The sequence below is a fragment of the Thermobia domestica genome, chromosome 1 (assembly GCF_964235325.1).
Source record: "Thermobia domestica chromosome 1, izTheDome1.hap1.1, whole genome shotgun sequence".
Lineage (NCBI taxonomy): Eukaryota > Metazoa > Arthropoda > Insecta > Zygentoma > Lepismatidae > Thermobia > Thermobia domestica.
In genome coordinates, this window is record NC_137454.1 from 13,337,386 (window position 1) to 13,355,973 (window position 18,588).

The 18,588-nt window shown below is 38.0% G+C and overlaps 1 protein-coding gene across 4 annotated transcripts in view; it reads right to left on the reverse strand.

Annotated features, from left to right (window-relative positions):
- The window catches only part of grh (grainy head), a 603,835-nt gene extending 586,148 nt beyond the window's left edge, over nucleotides 1–17,687 (reverse strand). For 2 of the 4 annotated variants that reach the window (XM_081754669.1, XM_081754656.1), the window contains exon 1: nucleotides 16,736–17,686. In XM_081754669.1, coding sequence (XP_081610795.1) covers nucleotides 16,736–17,130 — 395 coding nt within the window. In that variant the 5' untranslated portion in view covers nucleotides 17,131–17,686. Of the gene's footprint in view, nucleotides 1–16,735 lie in introns of all 4 variants that reach the window. The other 2 variants (XM_081754667.1, XM_081754663.1) reach the window with 2 other exon arrangements.
- Between the last annotated feature and the right edge of the window lie 901 nt (nucleotides 17,688–18,588).

Here is an 18,588-nt window from a genome sequence, read left to right on the forward strand (position 1 = left end):
CAAAACCTTACACATCATAATATATTACAAGCTTATAAGCAGCAAGAGGCGAAGGTCTACCAACATGCTAAGTTTCGTCCAGATAGGATAAGTTTGGTTTCACTCCTTTTGTTTGCAAAATGTGAAATCCCAAATTTGATGGTACATTACTCGGGACTCAAAGCTTGCATAATGTACAAAATATGGCTAGTTTCATATACTCTTAAAGAACATCGGGGAAGAGAAATGAGGAAAAAATTTTTTGAGAAACAGAAACGTGGGATTCTATTTTATGGGGGAATACTTACAGTATATTCATGAAATATGGATTTCTCTTAGCAGAAAATGCACTCTTACTGCGTTAGAAAGTGTTTTCTTTTCTTTTCTTTTCTTTTTTTAAGAATGGAGTCACATTAATGGGTTCTGGTTGACTTTAAGAGAGCCGAGTATAAATGCAGAGTGTGGACATGTAGCATTAAAAAAACTACAGTGCATAAAACAGAAGCCAACTTGTGTTATGTGGTAACTAAAAAGCACGATTGCTATCTAAGCGAGTCAGGGCAGGAGCGCAGCAGGCGGATCCGTGTACGGTTGGTTTCCTAGTGAGCTAGCGTTGAACGTCATATTAGATGAAACAGTTATTCATTAAAGCCTTATGTACACGTGAGAATTCATGTGAACGTTATTAGGAATGAAGTGCCCAGGAGAAGAAAATATGTCCTTATATGGTTGCACAGATGTTTCATCGACTTCTGAGGCATCACTAGCCAATGACGGTAGTCAGAAATTTACGCAAGGGGAGGGCATTGAAGGTCGGGATGCCCGAAATCCCGACTTTTCTATAAATTTATTCTAATTTTATGAATGATTTTACAAATTTAAATACAATTTATTTTCATATTGAATTTGGACTCTCCCAAAAAAAGTTTTGGGTTCCTCCCGAAATAAGTTCATCCTTACTTGCCCGATGGTGGCCTATACATGTTTTTGTACTAAGGAATACTTTATAGTTTCGACTCTAAAACTGCAGTCATTTACCGAACGCCTGTCCACATATATAAACCTGACCATATTTCTACCTTATAATCTTAAGACTTTCATATACTTTGGTATCAAGCTGAATGTACCAAGCTATTTTTGATAGAAAGAACGTTCATGTGAATGTTGGAATCCATGACAAATCTTTCGCTAGAGTTCCGGATTTAAATACCATTTAGAGGTTGCCTCAAGAAATTAAGTTTATAACTGATTCTCAACCGTATACCACGGGATCCGGTGTGTATGCCGCGGAACTTTCGAGGCAATGTGATAATGCCGGTGGAAAATAAATAGCAATGATATTATTCAATGTAAAATTGAAGAAAAGGAACAAGAAACATATTCCAAATATCTAACAATGTGTATTTTCTAGAAACGTTCATAAATGAATACAGAACTAATAATTAATGAGAATCCATCAGGGTCAGGGGTAAAAGTGGATCTGAAAAGGTAGGGGGACGGTAGGAAGCGGCATGACGTCACACCGTCCCCTGCCTATCTTTGCCCATTGTAATTTTTTTAGGAACTGGGGGGACGCCGTACATATTTTTTGGAAGTAAGGAGACGGCGTTCCCCCCGCGTTTCCCTGCACTTTTACCCCTGGTCAGGGTGTCACCAATACGTACGTAAATGTGGCCCGGGTATACGTAACAAAGGAGACTGCCCCGTGACCAAATGAAGGTCGAGAATCACTGATATTGATAAACAATACAAGATTACAGAAAAGTCCTAATCATGTTGTATTATGTATGCTTGCAAGAAGAGTCTAAATCCTTCCCTTAGCTACGCCACTGAATTGATAATAAATATGGGTGTCTAAGGAACATTCATTGTCGTTATGACTTGAACTGTGGTCAGCATAATTTCCACTTTCTAGATCAGAGAAGTAGTCCCGGAATTGCCTTTACTATATGTCAACAAGGAAAATATTGTGCCCGAAGCGGGAATCAAACCCAATACGGAAGGAGAACGTGCTAATAACCCTTTTAGCTCTCGGCCTCAATCATTTATACTTAAGATCAAAACATGGAGACATTTATGGTCCCTCATCCAAGAAGCAAATTTATTGGCTATCTTTCTCTGTTGTGTGTCTTCCTACATACGAACGTATAAATGGTCAGCTGTCACGTACCATACGTAAGGACCAAGAAATACTTAAAACGCCAGGATGAAACTATACCCAGAGGAGACGAGCGTTGGTAAAGGAGAAGGGAGACAGAGAAGACAGTCAATTGGCAAACTTTCATGTGCCTGTGTCTGTAGGTGTCTCAAAGCCATAGCCCAAGTCACCCTGACCTTTTCGCGTTGGTCATCGAGGTCACAAAAAGAATACGAGAAGAGAAAACAACTTCGTTAAATGTAGAAAGCAACAAACAACAAGGGAAGGGATTGGCCATCTTTCCTGCGTAATTCATGTTCTTCGCTCTTCTGCCCCTTACTGCTTGCTTCGGACATAACTTATTCCGTAAAAGTCGCAGCATGCGTAGAACGTAAGCAGTGTAGCCACATCACGTCAGCAGATAGAAACAGAAACGTCAGTTGCACTCGAGACCGTTTACAGCGTTATTTTTGTATACTTTTGTTAGTAATTAAAAGATATTTGTTTTATTTTTCTTAAATTAGATGCATTGGAATGTTCATACCTTGTGTGAAGAATTTCAGGTTCCATCTCCAAGAATGTATATGCTGAGCAATGCTACACCCATTGGTAACCATTTCCTTTATTGTTATATTTTTTTTTTGTTGAAATACAGATTTTCAGCACCAAGGATATGAAACGTGAACCTATACTTTAAATGAAATAAAAATCTTTCAGTCTAACGACCCACGATTATGGCCTTTAAGCTAAGGGAGATGAATACCTAAGGCAAGTGAATGATAATGGAAGAATTAGTAACATAAAAATGTAGGAGGAAACAGAAGTACCCCGAGAAAATCCACGGATATGATGTTGTCCACCACAAACTTACTTAACCGGGAATCGAACTATGGACCTCACGCACAAGAAGTAAGCACTCTATCACTGAGTTACCGTGCCTCCACGTACAGGTTAAGGTAATACTCGAACCACAGTGAATTTTTTCGTCGCTACACGGTTAGCGTATGCATCTTCGGAGTAGGAAACTCAGGTTCAACTCCCGGTGGGAACTCTTGTGGCTCGGTTCCAACGTCAAGCGGTAGATCCACGTCTCAAATAGCCTCGGTACTGATAGAGACGCTCAACTCCAATCAAACCAAAATCAATCGAACCTGCCGAGAATTACGTTCACCAAATGAGCGCGTGCTATGCAATAGACCACGAGCCCCGATTCTACGGAAACTTTGTCCTCTCTCGAAGTTTACTTAGGCCTCCATTATTTGTATTAAAACTTCACTGTTATCTTGTTAGATCACGTAAAAATTTAGGAATTTATTTCGGGAGGAGTCCAAACTCAATATGGGGATAAATTATATTAAAGTTTTTAAAATCAGCCCCTAAAATTAGATTAATTTTGATTTGATTTTCATTTCCCTTTCAGCAGCAAGACTATGTAAGACTTAGACCTACAGCTTAACGTGGGATCCAAATCACATGAGCTCCTACCAGGAATCGAAACCTGTCTTCCAGCAAAAGGCGTATATACTAACCGCTTAGCCAATAGGGACCTCTAAAATTATATTAAATTTACAGAAAAGTCAGTATTTCGGGAGTAGGATCGAACTCCCAGGACCCACTCCTTGCATAGATCCCTGTATTAGATGATTTGACTACGAAACAGAAATATCTGAACGATTCGCTCTCCAACTGCACTAGACCAACGAAGAGAACTCAATCTAAAAGTTATTTCATAATAATTCTGTATGACGTCTTTTATACAATTTAGATTACATTAGTCTTCTTTTTCATAGATGGAAACAAAAAAAAAAGAAGAAGAAAAAAAGAAATCTGCATCATACCTGACATTGAACCCTGAACCACACATACTAACAATTTGTTAACAAGTTAAGAGGATTATCATAGTAATGTGTATTACCAAAATCAGGGATATGATTACGAAGTGAGAACTGATTGTAAACAAAAGCATCTTGAAACCGATAAATTTTTATCTTAATTTGACAAATGATCTTAACGCGCATAAAGAAACGTATCACATCTACAGTTCACTATTCAATATCTTCATATGCACATAAAAGATATTCGCATATAAAAGCTATGTACTATTTTTTAGCGCTACGTATAATACTTTGTAGTAAACTTAAGAGTCTTCATCCCGGCGAAATTAAAATACCGCTAATTTTACAGTAATTATGTGATATCTTCAAATAGATAAAAGAAAATCGAAATGTAGAACAAGAGCGCCCTAGACAATATTATTTTACATGAGAAACCGTTATCACGACTCACTTATCTGCTTTCGATTTCGAGCCAATTTGAAAATCGGCATTTATTTTCGCGTTTCTAAACATCTGAAAACGGAAAGCCGCTAGGTGACTTGTGATAACGGTACCTCACGCAAAATAATATTGTCTAGGGCGCTCTTGTTCCATATTTTAATTATCTTTTATCAATTTGAAGATATCACATAATTACTGTAAAATTAGCGGTATTTTAATTTCGCCGGGATGAAGACTTAATAATGACGTTCTGTACAGGGAATACATTTAAAAGTCGTTCAAAGGAGATATTTATTGATGAATTTCGCGAAACAAGCTTCAGAATCAAATATTAACGAAAACAACATGCCTTATTAATGTTTATACTTCCGACGCTGTTGCTCCTGGCTTGGACCAACCCCCTTGTTTACGAACACTCGTGGACTTGCAATCACAGGAAGTTAATGCTGTGTTGCAATTTGCTGCACACACCTGAACTACCACAGCTGTATTGGTGTGGCTTATTAGCCTAACGTGGCAACAGCCGAATGCTTTCAAGGACATGAAATCATCAGCAACAAATCACAAGCGTGCTGTCTTTTGGTTTTAAGACTGTTGCTACGTGATTGAAGGAGAGTTCATATAGTGATACGATCAGTTGCGTATTTAGGGGGGCTTCCGGGCTTAAGCCCCCCGAAATCTTACTTACTATAGTAAAGTATATGAAATATCTTGCAGAATTTTTACATTTTCAGGCAAAGCCCCCACCCCCGAAAGTTAGCAAAGCCCCCTCCGAAACAAAATCGTAAATATGCCACTGGATACGACTATAAAAATGCTGATAATGCATTCTCTATTTCAGCCATTTAAAACTGGAAGGTGTGTGATTTAGAAGCGCGGGACAAACTGAGAAAATTAGAAAGAAACATCAGAGCAAAAGAGAAGTTTGAAGAACAAACGTTGGCAGTGTACGTGGTCATAGATCGACGAGTAGAATGCCTGCAAAACCATTGACTACGCTATTGATGTTCTTGTCTGTCTGTCACTACTGTCTTTCATAAAACGACGGGTTATTTACCTACTCCTTCCTCTCAAATTGAGAAAACAAACACTTAACTGTGACGTCAAAGAGCATTCAGTTGGCTTATATCTAATAAATCTTAGGGAACACGGCAATGTACTTACGAAGAAATCAAGCAGTGGAAGGCTGATTTTGATTTTGAGTTTAACGTCCCGTTTAGCAGAGAGGCTATATGAGACGTGGATTAACGTGAAATCCGAACCATATGAGCTCCGGCCAGGAATTTAACCCTGATGTTCACGCCACAGACGCGTACGCTAACCACTTAGCCACGAAAGAGCTCTAAGCAGTGGAAGGGAAGAGATTCTGTTCATATTTCATAAATAACTTAACAGAATAACAGTTTATTATGTGCAAAACAAACGGACTTATTTTCCATCGAAGGTACTGTAGAAGGAAAAGCAGGGACAGAAAGAATCTAGAATTAATAGACACTAATAAAACAGAAAATTTTTCCGTGAGGACGAAGACGTTACCTTCGGGCCGTAGGACATGAACGCTCAGTTTGCAGTGATTTGTGATAATGGAAGAATACCTATGAATTCATCTGGGTTCCTAGAACAAAGTTCTGGCTGTACTACTGTAGACTACGTAGCTAGCTACAACTGAGGGAAAAAATCATGCATATACAGTACATAGGTACACGCGTGATTTCGTACATATACATGAGAATCCTTACTTTTTATTACTCAGATGTTGGCAGTCACAGTCACGTTACCAATTTGAATGTAATCTTAAATTTCTCCGGCTTGCGTGTGAGAGTTTAAAGCAGGCCCCCATTGAGTTCTTGTGTTCGTAGGCAGAAAGATGCTTTAACACCGAGCAACAGGGTGACCACAGGAGGTCTACTACATGCTCATATATATATTATGCAATCCTTCCAAACCTCTAAAAACAAGCTACATACACAAGCATTATTCATGAGCAGTAATTTTTATTGAGTTATGTTGATTATTATTTCTTTCTTTATATTCAAAAAAAGGCGGAATCAACAAATTAAGAGGGGCCAAAAATGAAAAAGGTTTTCTCATCTCGTCTCGGAGGTACGGTGGCTGAATGGTAGAAAGCTTACCACTGGTGCATGGGGTCGAGGCAGGCCCGTACCCAGCCCAAAAATGTAGAAAGGCCCGACTGAAGTTAGGGGGAACCCGATCCAACCATATGATAGTTCATCACCATATTATAGTTCATTTGCAAGTCTACCGAGAAAATTTTAGGGGGTCAAAAAAAATTTAGGACCGCTTCCCTAGACCCCCCTGGATACGGGCCTGGGTCCAGGTTACATCCCCCCGCCCAACTGTGGTAGACAACATCGTGTCCGAAGGTTTTCTCGGGGCAATTCCGTTTCCTTCCACATTCTCATTCCACCATGTTTTCCATTATCAATCACTCGCCTAACTCCTCGTCTCGCTTAGCCCAAAGGGCATAATCATGAGATGTTAAACTGGAAAATCATTTTGTAAATTTTTGTAAAATGTTTATAATCTAACTTTTCCTTAATTTTATCTAGAATTTATCAGAATCCTTCTACGTCACGAGTGGTCCACAAGAAGTGTGATATAACAACGTTTAAACCATATTGTGTAATGGTTTGATTGCATTTACCATTTCTTGTAATAGCATTTATTATTTTAGTATATTGTGTAATGTGTAATAGCATTTATCATTTTAGTATATTGTGTAATGGCTTGATTATTTTTAAACATTGATAAATGCTCTTCATTATGTTCGTAGAATCACTTTATAGTTTTTATATTATGAATCATTGTATACTAGAACAGTGTTTGAGATCTTAGACTTGGATGAACTACAGTTGCCAACGAGACTCTTGAAATTTATCGTCTTGTCACGATTTTTATCATGATTTGCACGACTTCCAGACTATGAGAATTCAGTACTCAAACTTGAAATAGTACATTTATAACTCTGGTTGCAATAGATTAATAAGATCAAATAAATACAGGGTGTTTCAAAATAACACCGACAACGTTTGGGAGGTGATTCCTACCACCAAGATAAGACAAAAAGTATAGACCAACCTGGGTGCACAAATGCTTTCTTTCGGAGTTATAGGTTGCCGAAAGCATAATAAGAACTGAATTTTAAAGGTTCATAGCTTCAAAACTATGGGAGCTACCGTAGTCGGGTCAAGACTTCACCTAGGTACTAATAAATGCTCTATCCAAAAATCCATGTTTCAGAATCCTAAGTAACCTACGATACAATTTTTATAAAGGGAGTTTGGCTACAAGGATATACAGGAATATAATTTCAAGTACTCATAACTACCTCCATAAAAACTGTTGCGTGAATACCTTAGGGTTCTGAAACATGTAGTTTTGGATAGGGTACATATTACTTCCTAAGTGAAGTCTTGACGCGACTACGGTAGCTCCCATAGTTTTGGAGCTATGGACCTTTAAAGTTCATTTTTTCATGTTTTCGGCAGCCTATAACTCCGAAAGGAAGCATTTGTGCACCCAGGTTGGTTTATATTTTTTTGTCTTATCTTGGTGACAGGCATCACCTCGGAAACGTTGTCGGTGTAGTTTTGAAACACCCTGTAGAACATGTTCCTGGAATCCTGACTTCATATCAGGAAACCATTACTCACTATTTCTTACTGCTTTTATTTTATTACATTATTACGACTGAAACCGGAAATCGTGAGATTGAACTAATTCCGGATTCAATAGATGGTTAAAAGACGAGATGGAACCTATTTTTGGAAATGTACGGAGGCCTTTGAGTCCAACTTTTTCAATTTATGGACACAGAGACGCGAAACAAGAGTGGTATAGTGAATGAATAACTTTCCAGTGACACGGAACATTTTCCCGAGGGTCTTCTTCTAACGGTGTTCCTGAGGAGCTCATTGGAATGATGCTGATCGGCACCCACAGGGCTCATTTTACAGAGCTGTGTCACCGGAACGAAATTTAATAAACAAACTGCGAATGATTCGTTCATTTGCCATTCCTAATCCAAATGAACTGCGGCTTGGTTTGCAGAATGTTTCAGTTTAAATTCGTAAAGAACCAATTGAAAATGCTCCAGGATCATTGCCAAAACAAACTTAAAAAGAATTATTTTTTCTTATTAACTTCTACAGGCCTGATAGCTGATACCGATTGTTCTATGTTCTTTATTACTATACTCATTAAACAGTTTTTGTAATACAACTAACTATCCATTTATAATTTCCTTTTTCCACATGTTTTGTTTAAGTGTTCTGTTAAAACGTTCTATGATATGATGTTTTACGAAGACACATTCTCAAAATGGAGGGCCCAAAATTGAGAAATTCGCAAAAATATAATATCTCTATGACTTACGGTTCCCGAGTTATGGCTCCTTAAATCTTCCGAAATCGGAACTATTTTTTGGCCAATATCTCGGGAACGGTAAGTCATAGAGAGATGATATTGGTGTTAATCAATACCTAAGAGGATGGTAAATATTTTGGTACTGAAAATAACTGGTGGCCAGTTGGACAGTGGCCACTGGTTATTATTTGGTGCCAATTACCATCCTCTTAGGTATTGATCAACACCAATATCATCTCTCTATAACTTATGATTCCCGAGATATGGCTCCTTAAATCTCCGGATATCTCCCATTTTTGGCCAATATCTCAGGATCGATAAGAGTGACGAGAAAAATGTCATAACTTTCTCAGATAGTTTTTGATGCTGTATCGAATGGAGGGTTGAAAATGGAAAAATCGCAAAATAACAGACAGAAGGACAGACACGGACAGACAGACATAGAGAATTCAATAACGAACTTTTTAAGTTCGTTGAAAATCACTGTGAATTGTGTGCTAATGGTGTGTTTTCATAAAACCATGTTCAACACTGTTTTATCTATCGTGTGTCTGGGTACCCCAGCCTATTTGATGGGTGTGTACTGAAATTCTGACGTTAGACACATAACTTTACCAAAACTCTGTGTAGTGTTGCCGAGGTGTCCCCCTTCCAGCAAACGTGAAAGCAGATGATCCATTCGCACCAATCTAATACTTTAAATAAATTAAGGAAGTTGTAGCAGGAAGGATTCATATGTCCTTTCTCCGACAAAACTTTTAAAGAACTATTGAAATTGGAAACATTTTCTCTCCAAATTTCGTTTTATGCTTCATTCCAAAACGGAACATCTTTAGTTTTCCGGAAATCTCGAAACTTTAAACAGTACCACACCAATATAACTTCATTTTATCCCCCTCCCCCCCCCCCCGGCTCGTGCCACGACCTTTTAGGCATTTAAATTTGAGATCCAGGTCGCAAGACATTTAAATTTGAGATCATTACCGCAAGGTGGCCAGAATTTTTTACTTGCAAAAACGGGACTCATATGAATCAATGACGGAGGATGGGGGTTAAATATCTGACTTTCAGATTGCATTTTGGGACTCAGCAGTGTTTTCAATTTACAAAATACACAAGTAAGAGTGATAACATAGCGTTTCTAATCTAAGTACTACCCAACAATACTTTTAACTACTTGAACACTCAGAATTCCCACTCAATTCCCACTTGAACATTCAGAAGTTCCAGACATGGCTGAACCCTCCCAATGAGTGTTGGTACGGAAGAGTGTAGAATTTGCATTGATCACTTATATTTAGTATAATAATTACTTAACACCTGGGCCATTTTTGCTTAAAAACGGGACATTTAGACGTCCCGTTTGAGAATCAGATAGAAACGGGACAACGGTTGAAAAAAGGGACTGTCCCGGCTGAAACGGGACGTCTAGTCACCTTAGCATTACGGTTGTTAGGTCTCACATAGCCTCATTGCTGAAAGAAATGCTAAATTTCACTAAATAAAGTAAGCAACAAAGTTAAATACTACTATGTATTATTTTTCGTAATATCAGTGATTTTAATTGATAATTATAATACTTTAGAGGATTTTACCCGCCGGAACGTTTGTTCTATCCTTGTAAAAGGAGGATTTTGCTCATCATATACGCTTTTCTTCCACGTTAAGTCAAGTAATAAAACTAGGAGCTATTAATGTGTAATATTTATACTAGGAGCTTCATAGCATTGAAAACCCTTTATAAATAGGATTGCCATGCGGTCCGGTTTTGAAGGGTCTTCCCGGCGTCCCGGCCGGTGTCGTGCTTAGTCCCCATCAGACGGAGAAATTTTGTTTCTAGTCTCAAAGTTATTTGACAACTGCTATCGCTTTTTCCACAAAGAAGTTTAATGGAAAAAATCAACAGTGAGAGGACTAATGTTCTGTAAAATAACTTAGGCAATGACTTGCAATTAAGAATTCTTTGTTAAGATAAAGATTTTTTTTAAAGCAAGGTGTATTCAAGTGTCAAGTATAAGTCTGAATAATGTGTAATAATTCTTCTTTTCCTCTTCAGTTTGCAAATGTTAAACTAGTTAGTTGTAATTTTTTTCGTGCTATTTTATTTACATAATATATGTACAGTATATATTTCAGTAGAAACAAGTCTTGAGAGAAATTGGACTGTTTGTTGCAAAATTAGAACTCCAAACTTGATTACTGAACAGCAATATTTGAAACTAAAACACGTCAAAAGATTTTCTGCATTATATTATTATCATTATTATTATTATTATTATTATTATTATTATTATTATTATTATTATTATTATTATTATTATTATTATTATTTGGCACTACAAATCAAACTACTATCTTTGTGCATAAATACTAATATATTTATGCAGCGTAAATTTGTTTGAATTCTGAGTGGTGTGTAAGAAAAAATCTTATATTAGAATTTTGAAAAACGTACACTACGAATTTTCAATGTACATGCGTCTTGTTAAACTGAGAATTTATAATGAGAATTTTTGATAAAATATTGGCATTAACGATGTCCTGGTTTGAAGCTTCAGAGATCTGTAGAGTCTATTTACAAATGAATGGTCTTCCCATTGATTAGGAATTGGTCTACTAGTTTTGTAGATATAGAATTGACAGGTATGGAAAGGTATATAGGAAAAGGTATATTGACAGGTATATAGGAAAAGATTTGATTGACGCATCTGATAATTAAAAAAAAAAAAAAAAAAAAAACATGGATCAGGAGATGAACTAAAAAGAACAAGGAGTAACGTACGTAGGTAATTCTACTTTTAGTATCATTCTTGACAAATGTAAAACTTGTCAACTTCAATTTCGCTTGAATTCCCTTTTATCTCTTGAAACTCATTTTGTTCATTTGTCTTCTTGGTCAATGCCAAGTTACTTAAGAATTATTATTATTATTATTATTATTATTTTAATGTATAGAGTGACCTGTTCTCTATATATAAACATTGCGTACGTAGCTTTTGCTCCATTTCCCCTTCGTAAGATATTTGTATCATACCTTGCGTACCGTTCCGATTCTTACGAAACAAAACAAAACAAAACGTTTCTTACATGTGGTCAATCCAGGTTACTTGACAGCTTATTTTGACCAGTCTCCACCTACCCACTTTTGATAATGGCTGTTCCAACTCGTTCACCTCCCCCCCTTGTTTTAGTTTTCGTTCTCTTTTATCAGTGAGGAGGTCAATCACCTAGTTCTAGTTGGCCTCCTGTCGTTAATATCACACATAACGAAACTCACTGTATCTATGTAGTGCAAGTAGAGGAATTCTGGAATGTGGTTTGCATTCATTTCCTTTTTGCCGAAGAAAGTGCAGTTCGTGGATTCCTGTCTAGTGAGCTTTGCAACTCTATGCACCTACTATGTCACTATGCACCCAGTTCCAGTTAGTAGATGAAGCTTCTTCCAGTGTTGCCAAGTTTAGACACTGTTTATATAACAAGAAAGTGTGTGTGTGTGTTTTTAAATGGTTTCCCTGTACGGTATAACTTAGTCCTCTCCGCTTGGTCTAGTGGCTAGCACGAATATATTTGGTATACATAGCTCTGGCTTCGATTCCCAACGATTAATTAAATCTATAGGTTAATTAGCCTAACTGTACAGAAATAAAACTACGAGTGATCCATAGTTTTATGGTTCCAGATAGTGTATAAATTAAGGAGTGGCTAAGATGGAGATCTGACTAAATATTATAATGAGCTCAGAGTAGCTTCACTGTGTAAACAGAAATGTTTACTTATAAGTACATGCTGCTAATGCTCTCGTCTTTGGTGCGAGCAGCCCCGGGTTCGATTCCCGGTGCGGACACGGTCGAAAAAGTGTGAAAGCTTTTTCAGACTAGCCATTCTGAGCGAGGTTTCCCTCATTCACACGAGGCAAATGGCAAAATGATACCTAACATATATTTCCTAGGCCGCTTCTTTCTTTCCCCAATCCTTTCTTCCTTCCGTTTCCTCGGATCGTGTGATCTCTGAGGGACGTCACCCTCATACGTGATGGGCTAACATTGCCATAGATATTGAAAGCCCAGGAATCTAATTCCTAATTCTTCTGCTATAATTACAAGAACATATAGCCGAATTAGAATAGAGAGCTACCAAAAAATTGGAACATATTTGTTAGTGTCCAAAAAATTGATAACTCTGGAGGAAGTACTCCCCTTCCCCATGCTGTCCAATAAATCCAAATGATTGTAATGCAACAAATATCGAAGAAAAAAAAATATATTATGATGCTAGCCGAATGGAAACCGATATTTTTCATTTAAACGCTGATGCGGCTGCACAAAGGAGTTTGGCACTCTGAGTTGAAAAGAAGTTTCATTAATGGCATGCAATAACATGCATATAAGAAACATATATATTTCTTATCACTTTACATTAAAATGTATAAGAGTAATTTAAGAGTCTTATATACATTTCTGATCACGCAGCCAACAATGACCTTGGGATGTGGCTCTCATGTACGTAGAAGATATCCAACTATTTATCATTAAAGAAAGAAGAGGATTTTTTTTTCTGTTTCGTTAAATTGTGTAGCTGACATGTATGCACGCATCTTTAGAGACGTTCGTTTATGGAAAAAGTAACACAATTCCAAGAAACAAGAGAACACCTCTTACATTGGGATACAAAGACTGTCCATTATAAAAACGCCAATTGCGGCGCAATTGATTATTAGGGATGGGTACAATGTTGCAAGTGTAATTAGACCAATAAGCGGTACGGTATAAAGGGTAGGTAGAACTGATGAAAATACAAACCAGGTAGTTTTGTCTTTGCCCTAGACAGAAGCGATTTGGGAGTCTCGTATCGGAAAGTAGTCGTCAAAGTGATTTCTCGTCTCGAAAAGAGTATAGTTTTCTATTGGAAATCCTCTTATCTCCTGTCTCGCCTCGTATCTTCTGTCTCGCCTCGTCTCATAAGAAACTGTACTATCAGCTACTTCCCAACTGGTCGCAACTAGCTTTCTTCAGAAGATTTTGTCCGAACCACATGAGGATTCTGGTCACTTCTAAATGAAACTAAGAAAAAAGTTGGGACATAAATTTGGTACATACATTTACAATAATGTCGGGACGAGACGAGGAAAGATTTTCTGCGATTCGAGACGAGACGAGATTTTACAAAATTTACAAGTCGAGAAAACTTTATTCTCGTCTTGTCTTATCTCGTGGACAACACTAGTTATTCTAATATGTATAGTATAATGCAATTCTCGTACAGGTCTAATATTGTTCAAGATTTTATTCCCGATGGAGCATTTGCTAGAAGTCAGCATTCTTGTTCGATATCGAGAGGCTCCGGATTTGAATTAGCCGGTAGGTAATTTAGCTTAACTTTTTTCAGGGGTTTATCTTAGCCCCACCAGGCGAATGTCGGAACATTATCTAGAAATATAGGACCCGGCTTACTTCCTCTCCGATTGTGGTTAATATAGCTAATGATTCAACTGAAAATTGACCTCGCAGTTTTTTTTTTCTAGAAGTTACATACATTGATTAAGACGCATAGTATAGTTCTAAATTTTCGTAATACTTTGAGGGAAATACTGCGGACAGCAATAATAGAAACTTAATTTATTGCCCACGACAAATTGATCTGTCATAACATTGTTCTTCTTTTGTTCAGGGGCGTCCATCCCTCTTAAAGGCTTGGACCCCTCGAAATTTTCATTTTTTCATGCCCAATTCAAGGGTGTCTACAAAGGGGGGCTATGACGCAAACTGCGTCATTGAAATATTTGGGGGGGGGTTAAAATCTATATAAATATGTTTGAGGGGTGTAAAAATTAATCGAAAAGATTATTTTTCATGGAAGAACACCTACGGATAGACAATTGAGAGGGTGTGCGTCATGGACATGAAGGGGGTGGGCATCACTGCCCAATTTGCCATTCTAAGGTTTGCATCATTTTCAATGAAAAATTAGTCCCACCAAATATTTTCATCCGAGCAACCTGCGCCCTAAAACACGCCCCTATGCACCCTGCCTTTCTCCATACACAAGAAAGTCAACTAGATATTTTTTTTAAAAAAGTTAAAAACTTTTCGAGCAATATACAAAAGTAATGCTTTTCCAAGGAAGTTATTGCTGTAACTTTTATTGAAATGAAAACGAAATGAAATCTTCCTTTTAACGTTTCACGATTATGCCTGTTAGACAACAGGAGACAATGATTAAAGAAAGTCAATGTTGATCCAACAAATTAGTGGAATGAGGATGTGCCAGGAATTCTTCCATTATTATTCACTTACTTTAATCATCGTCTCTCTTAGCCTACAGGGCATAATTGTGAAACGTTAAACTAGATTTTTCTTTTCTTCTTCTTTTTTTTCGATACGATTCGGACATAAATTTGTAAATGAAGCGCGGGAAAGGTTCACTACATCCAAAGAAAGGAAAAAAAAAATCGAAAACGAAAATATGATCTCCACTCATTTCTGTAAAGTGTTTGCTATTGGAGTCCGTAGAGATAAATATTTCTTAAAGGTTGAAGTAGTGTGAAATACTGTCCCCTCAATTTAACTAGTGAAGCATGGAGTGAACCTACCACTATTTCTAAAAGAATGGTAAATAATTTAATGTTGTCTGAACAAAGATATTTCCCTAAGATGAACTTTACTTCAGTAAAACGCCAACTGAGGATCGTAGAAGTAATACAAATGATTAATAAGGATTTATATTCTAAGGGGACCCAAATATTAATGCTTGACACCCCCTCCCCAGGAAATGGTCCCAAGTTACTACGCTGCATGTATGCTGGCTCCATGCTTTCGAGTTCGATCCTTGCTATCAATAAAGCTCCTAATGGAAACCCATCAATGGTTCGGATTGCACTGTAGAATCTGTCTTATACAGTCTTGGTGCTGAAAAGAAAAATAAAACTATAACTAATCAATGAAAAAAGTTTTCCAAATTTTGAAGAAGCCAGTATGAATTTCAGATTATGTCTTCGTTTGACACAGGGGCGGATCCAGGACGGACTTGTGAGAGGGGGGCAGTGGGTTGTAATACTGCTGCTTAGAGCTACTTTTAAGAGCTCCAAACTCTGGGATGGGTTTTATTTATACATAAAATAAGAAAGTTACCTCTTCTGGGGGGGGGGGGGAGAACGCCCCGATCGGCTCCCCTGGATTGACAGATATGTTGAGTACATACATTATTATTTAAACATGTTTTATAAAATATACTATTTTAACGCTATCAATAATAAATAATTGAAGTAACTGTGTTTTCATTTTTAAATAGCGCGTAAAAAAGACGTCCAGATGTATTTAGCACCAGTATTCATAGTCTAGAAATCAATATGTCTGCAATAAGAATTATACAAACAAGTCTAATCGATTTAAAATAACTTTAGATACCAAAGCAGGTCTGCTTGTGGCCCAATAGTTATGAAGAAAGAGTTATCATCTTCTACGTACTGGATGAAATGAGTTTAGGCGGAATTATTTACACACAATATAATGCCATGGAAAATAAGGGGACCACTCCCCTTCCAGGGATTTTTTTCCTACCTGTTCTTTTTTGTTTAGGTATTCAAGGAATGTTCGAACTGTTCTCTTTATAAATCACAGCATTGTATCTAAAAATTAAGTGAATAAAAGTTTCAGAAAAAAAAGAGAGAGAGAGAGAGAGACAATTATTCTTAAGCAACAAGGTGCCTGCCTTCCTGCACTAAAAATAAAGTAGATCTCATTTAAAGAGTGAAAGTTAAAAAGGACACGCATCATTGATTTGTTTATACAGGTCACACTTTTTCTATTATTACTATATATCATTCATGGCTCGTAACATTAGAACAGCAAATGAAGCAACATGGCAACATTGCATTTCATCTGCAAATCCGCTAGGGGCGTTTCTTGTGGGCAGACTTGTTAAAAAAGGAAAACATAACATCATCAAATTGATGACTTACCTAAAGCCAATGATGGTTGCAGCATTTTTGTCAATCTCGGTGGCGGGCATAACCAGAACAGTGGTTGGCCCCTCCTCCACGTGTGCCACTATGGTGGCCGTGGTAGTAATGGCGTCCTTTGGCACCACTAATTCGGAAGATGAATTCACTATCACCCTTATTGGGCTATTTCCTACATTGTCCGAGTTACTTGAGATGGGCGGTTCAGGAAAACCCGAAAAACTGGTATTGCTCGGTCCTTCAATGCCAAGGTTTCCCCCTTCCCCTGCGCCATCTTTGCTTTCATCGTGATCTCCCTCCCCCGGAGTAGCTCGAATAACTGTTTCCATTGTAGGGACCCCCAGCAAGGACGCTGAAGACGGACTTGATGATGGGGACTTGTCTTGACTGGTCATTCTCGTTTCTGGTTTCCAAAGTTTACCTATTGGTTAAGATGTTCCTGTGTAAACCTGCCAGTCTAGATGTGTCGTTGTTTTGTTTCTGGGATATTCAGTTCTTTCTTCGTCCCCCCTCTCCTTTACTCCGGTTCCCAGCTGACTGCAAAGTAAAACCTGTTTTTCACTCGCTTACGAAAAACCGCCCTCTCTTGCGAGAAGAGACCAGTTCACAAGTACAGTCATTTTGTGGCGGGATTCCGCACCGAACGGTTCAGTCTTTCGACGAAATGAAAACACACTAACAGAAAAAGACACCACAAGAAGCTCAACAACTTAAAACTTCACTGATTGCCATGTGTGTATTTGTCTTTCACTACTTTTACGTGCACGAAACAAAATAGGAAAGAAATAACACACTTTTCGGTAGTCACAAGGCCGTTTGAAGGCTTCGAACTAAAATGAAAAGATTTAACGTTTGTTCTTTTTACTTTTTAACCTAAAAACACTTTTAGTTTCGCGGGCAGCAAGAACCAAAATATGCGCTCCGCATGGCGTGGATCTCAACAGACTGTGGGCTTGGCAAGTTAACGAACGAGCGATTGCTTCGAAGCCTCAGCATGAGAGAGCAGAGGGGGCGAGTAAAGGTAGGAAACCCCCCGGAGGCAGGTAAGAAAGAAGAAGGATCGTATAGAAGAGAGAGGAAAATGTGCTCTTGTGAAGAGCTTTAGCAGCAGACGACGCTTTGGTTCTCGTTCGGCCCTGAAGAAGAATCATCGCCCCAGACACGTGGGCGATTTCCATGGACCCTGCAGCACACTGAAGCTCTTCTCTCAACGTGGGCGACTGACAAAGGTCAGATCGTCCTAGGGTTGCCAACTGCGCAGATCATGGAAATGAGAGAGACAAGGATTTTCCCAAAACATATGCTGATCATAAACTTTTCAGGGTCTTCGGAAACGATCTGGTAAGATTCCAGAAGGCAATAAATAAGAACCATACCACCAAACCGATCCTTCTTCAATGTATAAGTCCGGTTATTTGATACATACGCGTCAAAATGTAAAGTAGTTATTACATAAGAAATATACATACTTTGTATACTTATATGCAAGTATGAAGTAAATGAACCCCGAAGTCATTGTTGCCATCCCACAATGAAATTTCAATGAACGAACTTCAACCTTGCGGAACTAGTTTTTTGCGTACTGTTAGATCGGGTGACTTGCTTTACCATCCGGTTTCCTTCTGGTGCATACTACTTCCATAAGTGCGTGCGAACCGGTTCAGTACGTGCACCTCTTCTAATAATTATTGTTTTTAATGTCATCATCAAGAAAACAAGTACAACTGTTGAACATTGGCTGTGGTCAGGGATGGCTATTCTCCACATTAACTCGTTTTAAGGTCGTTAATCATGGCCAAAAAGCCTGTAATTGCCTAAGGACTGACCAGCCATATCAGATAGGTTTTCTTGTA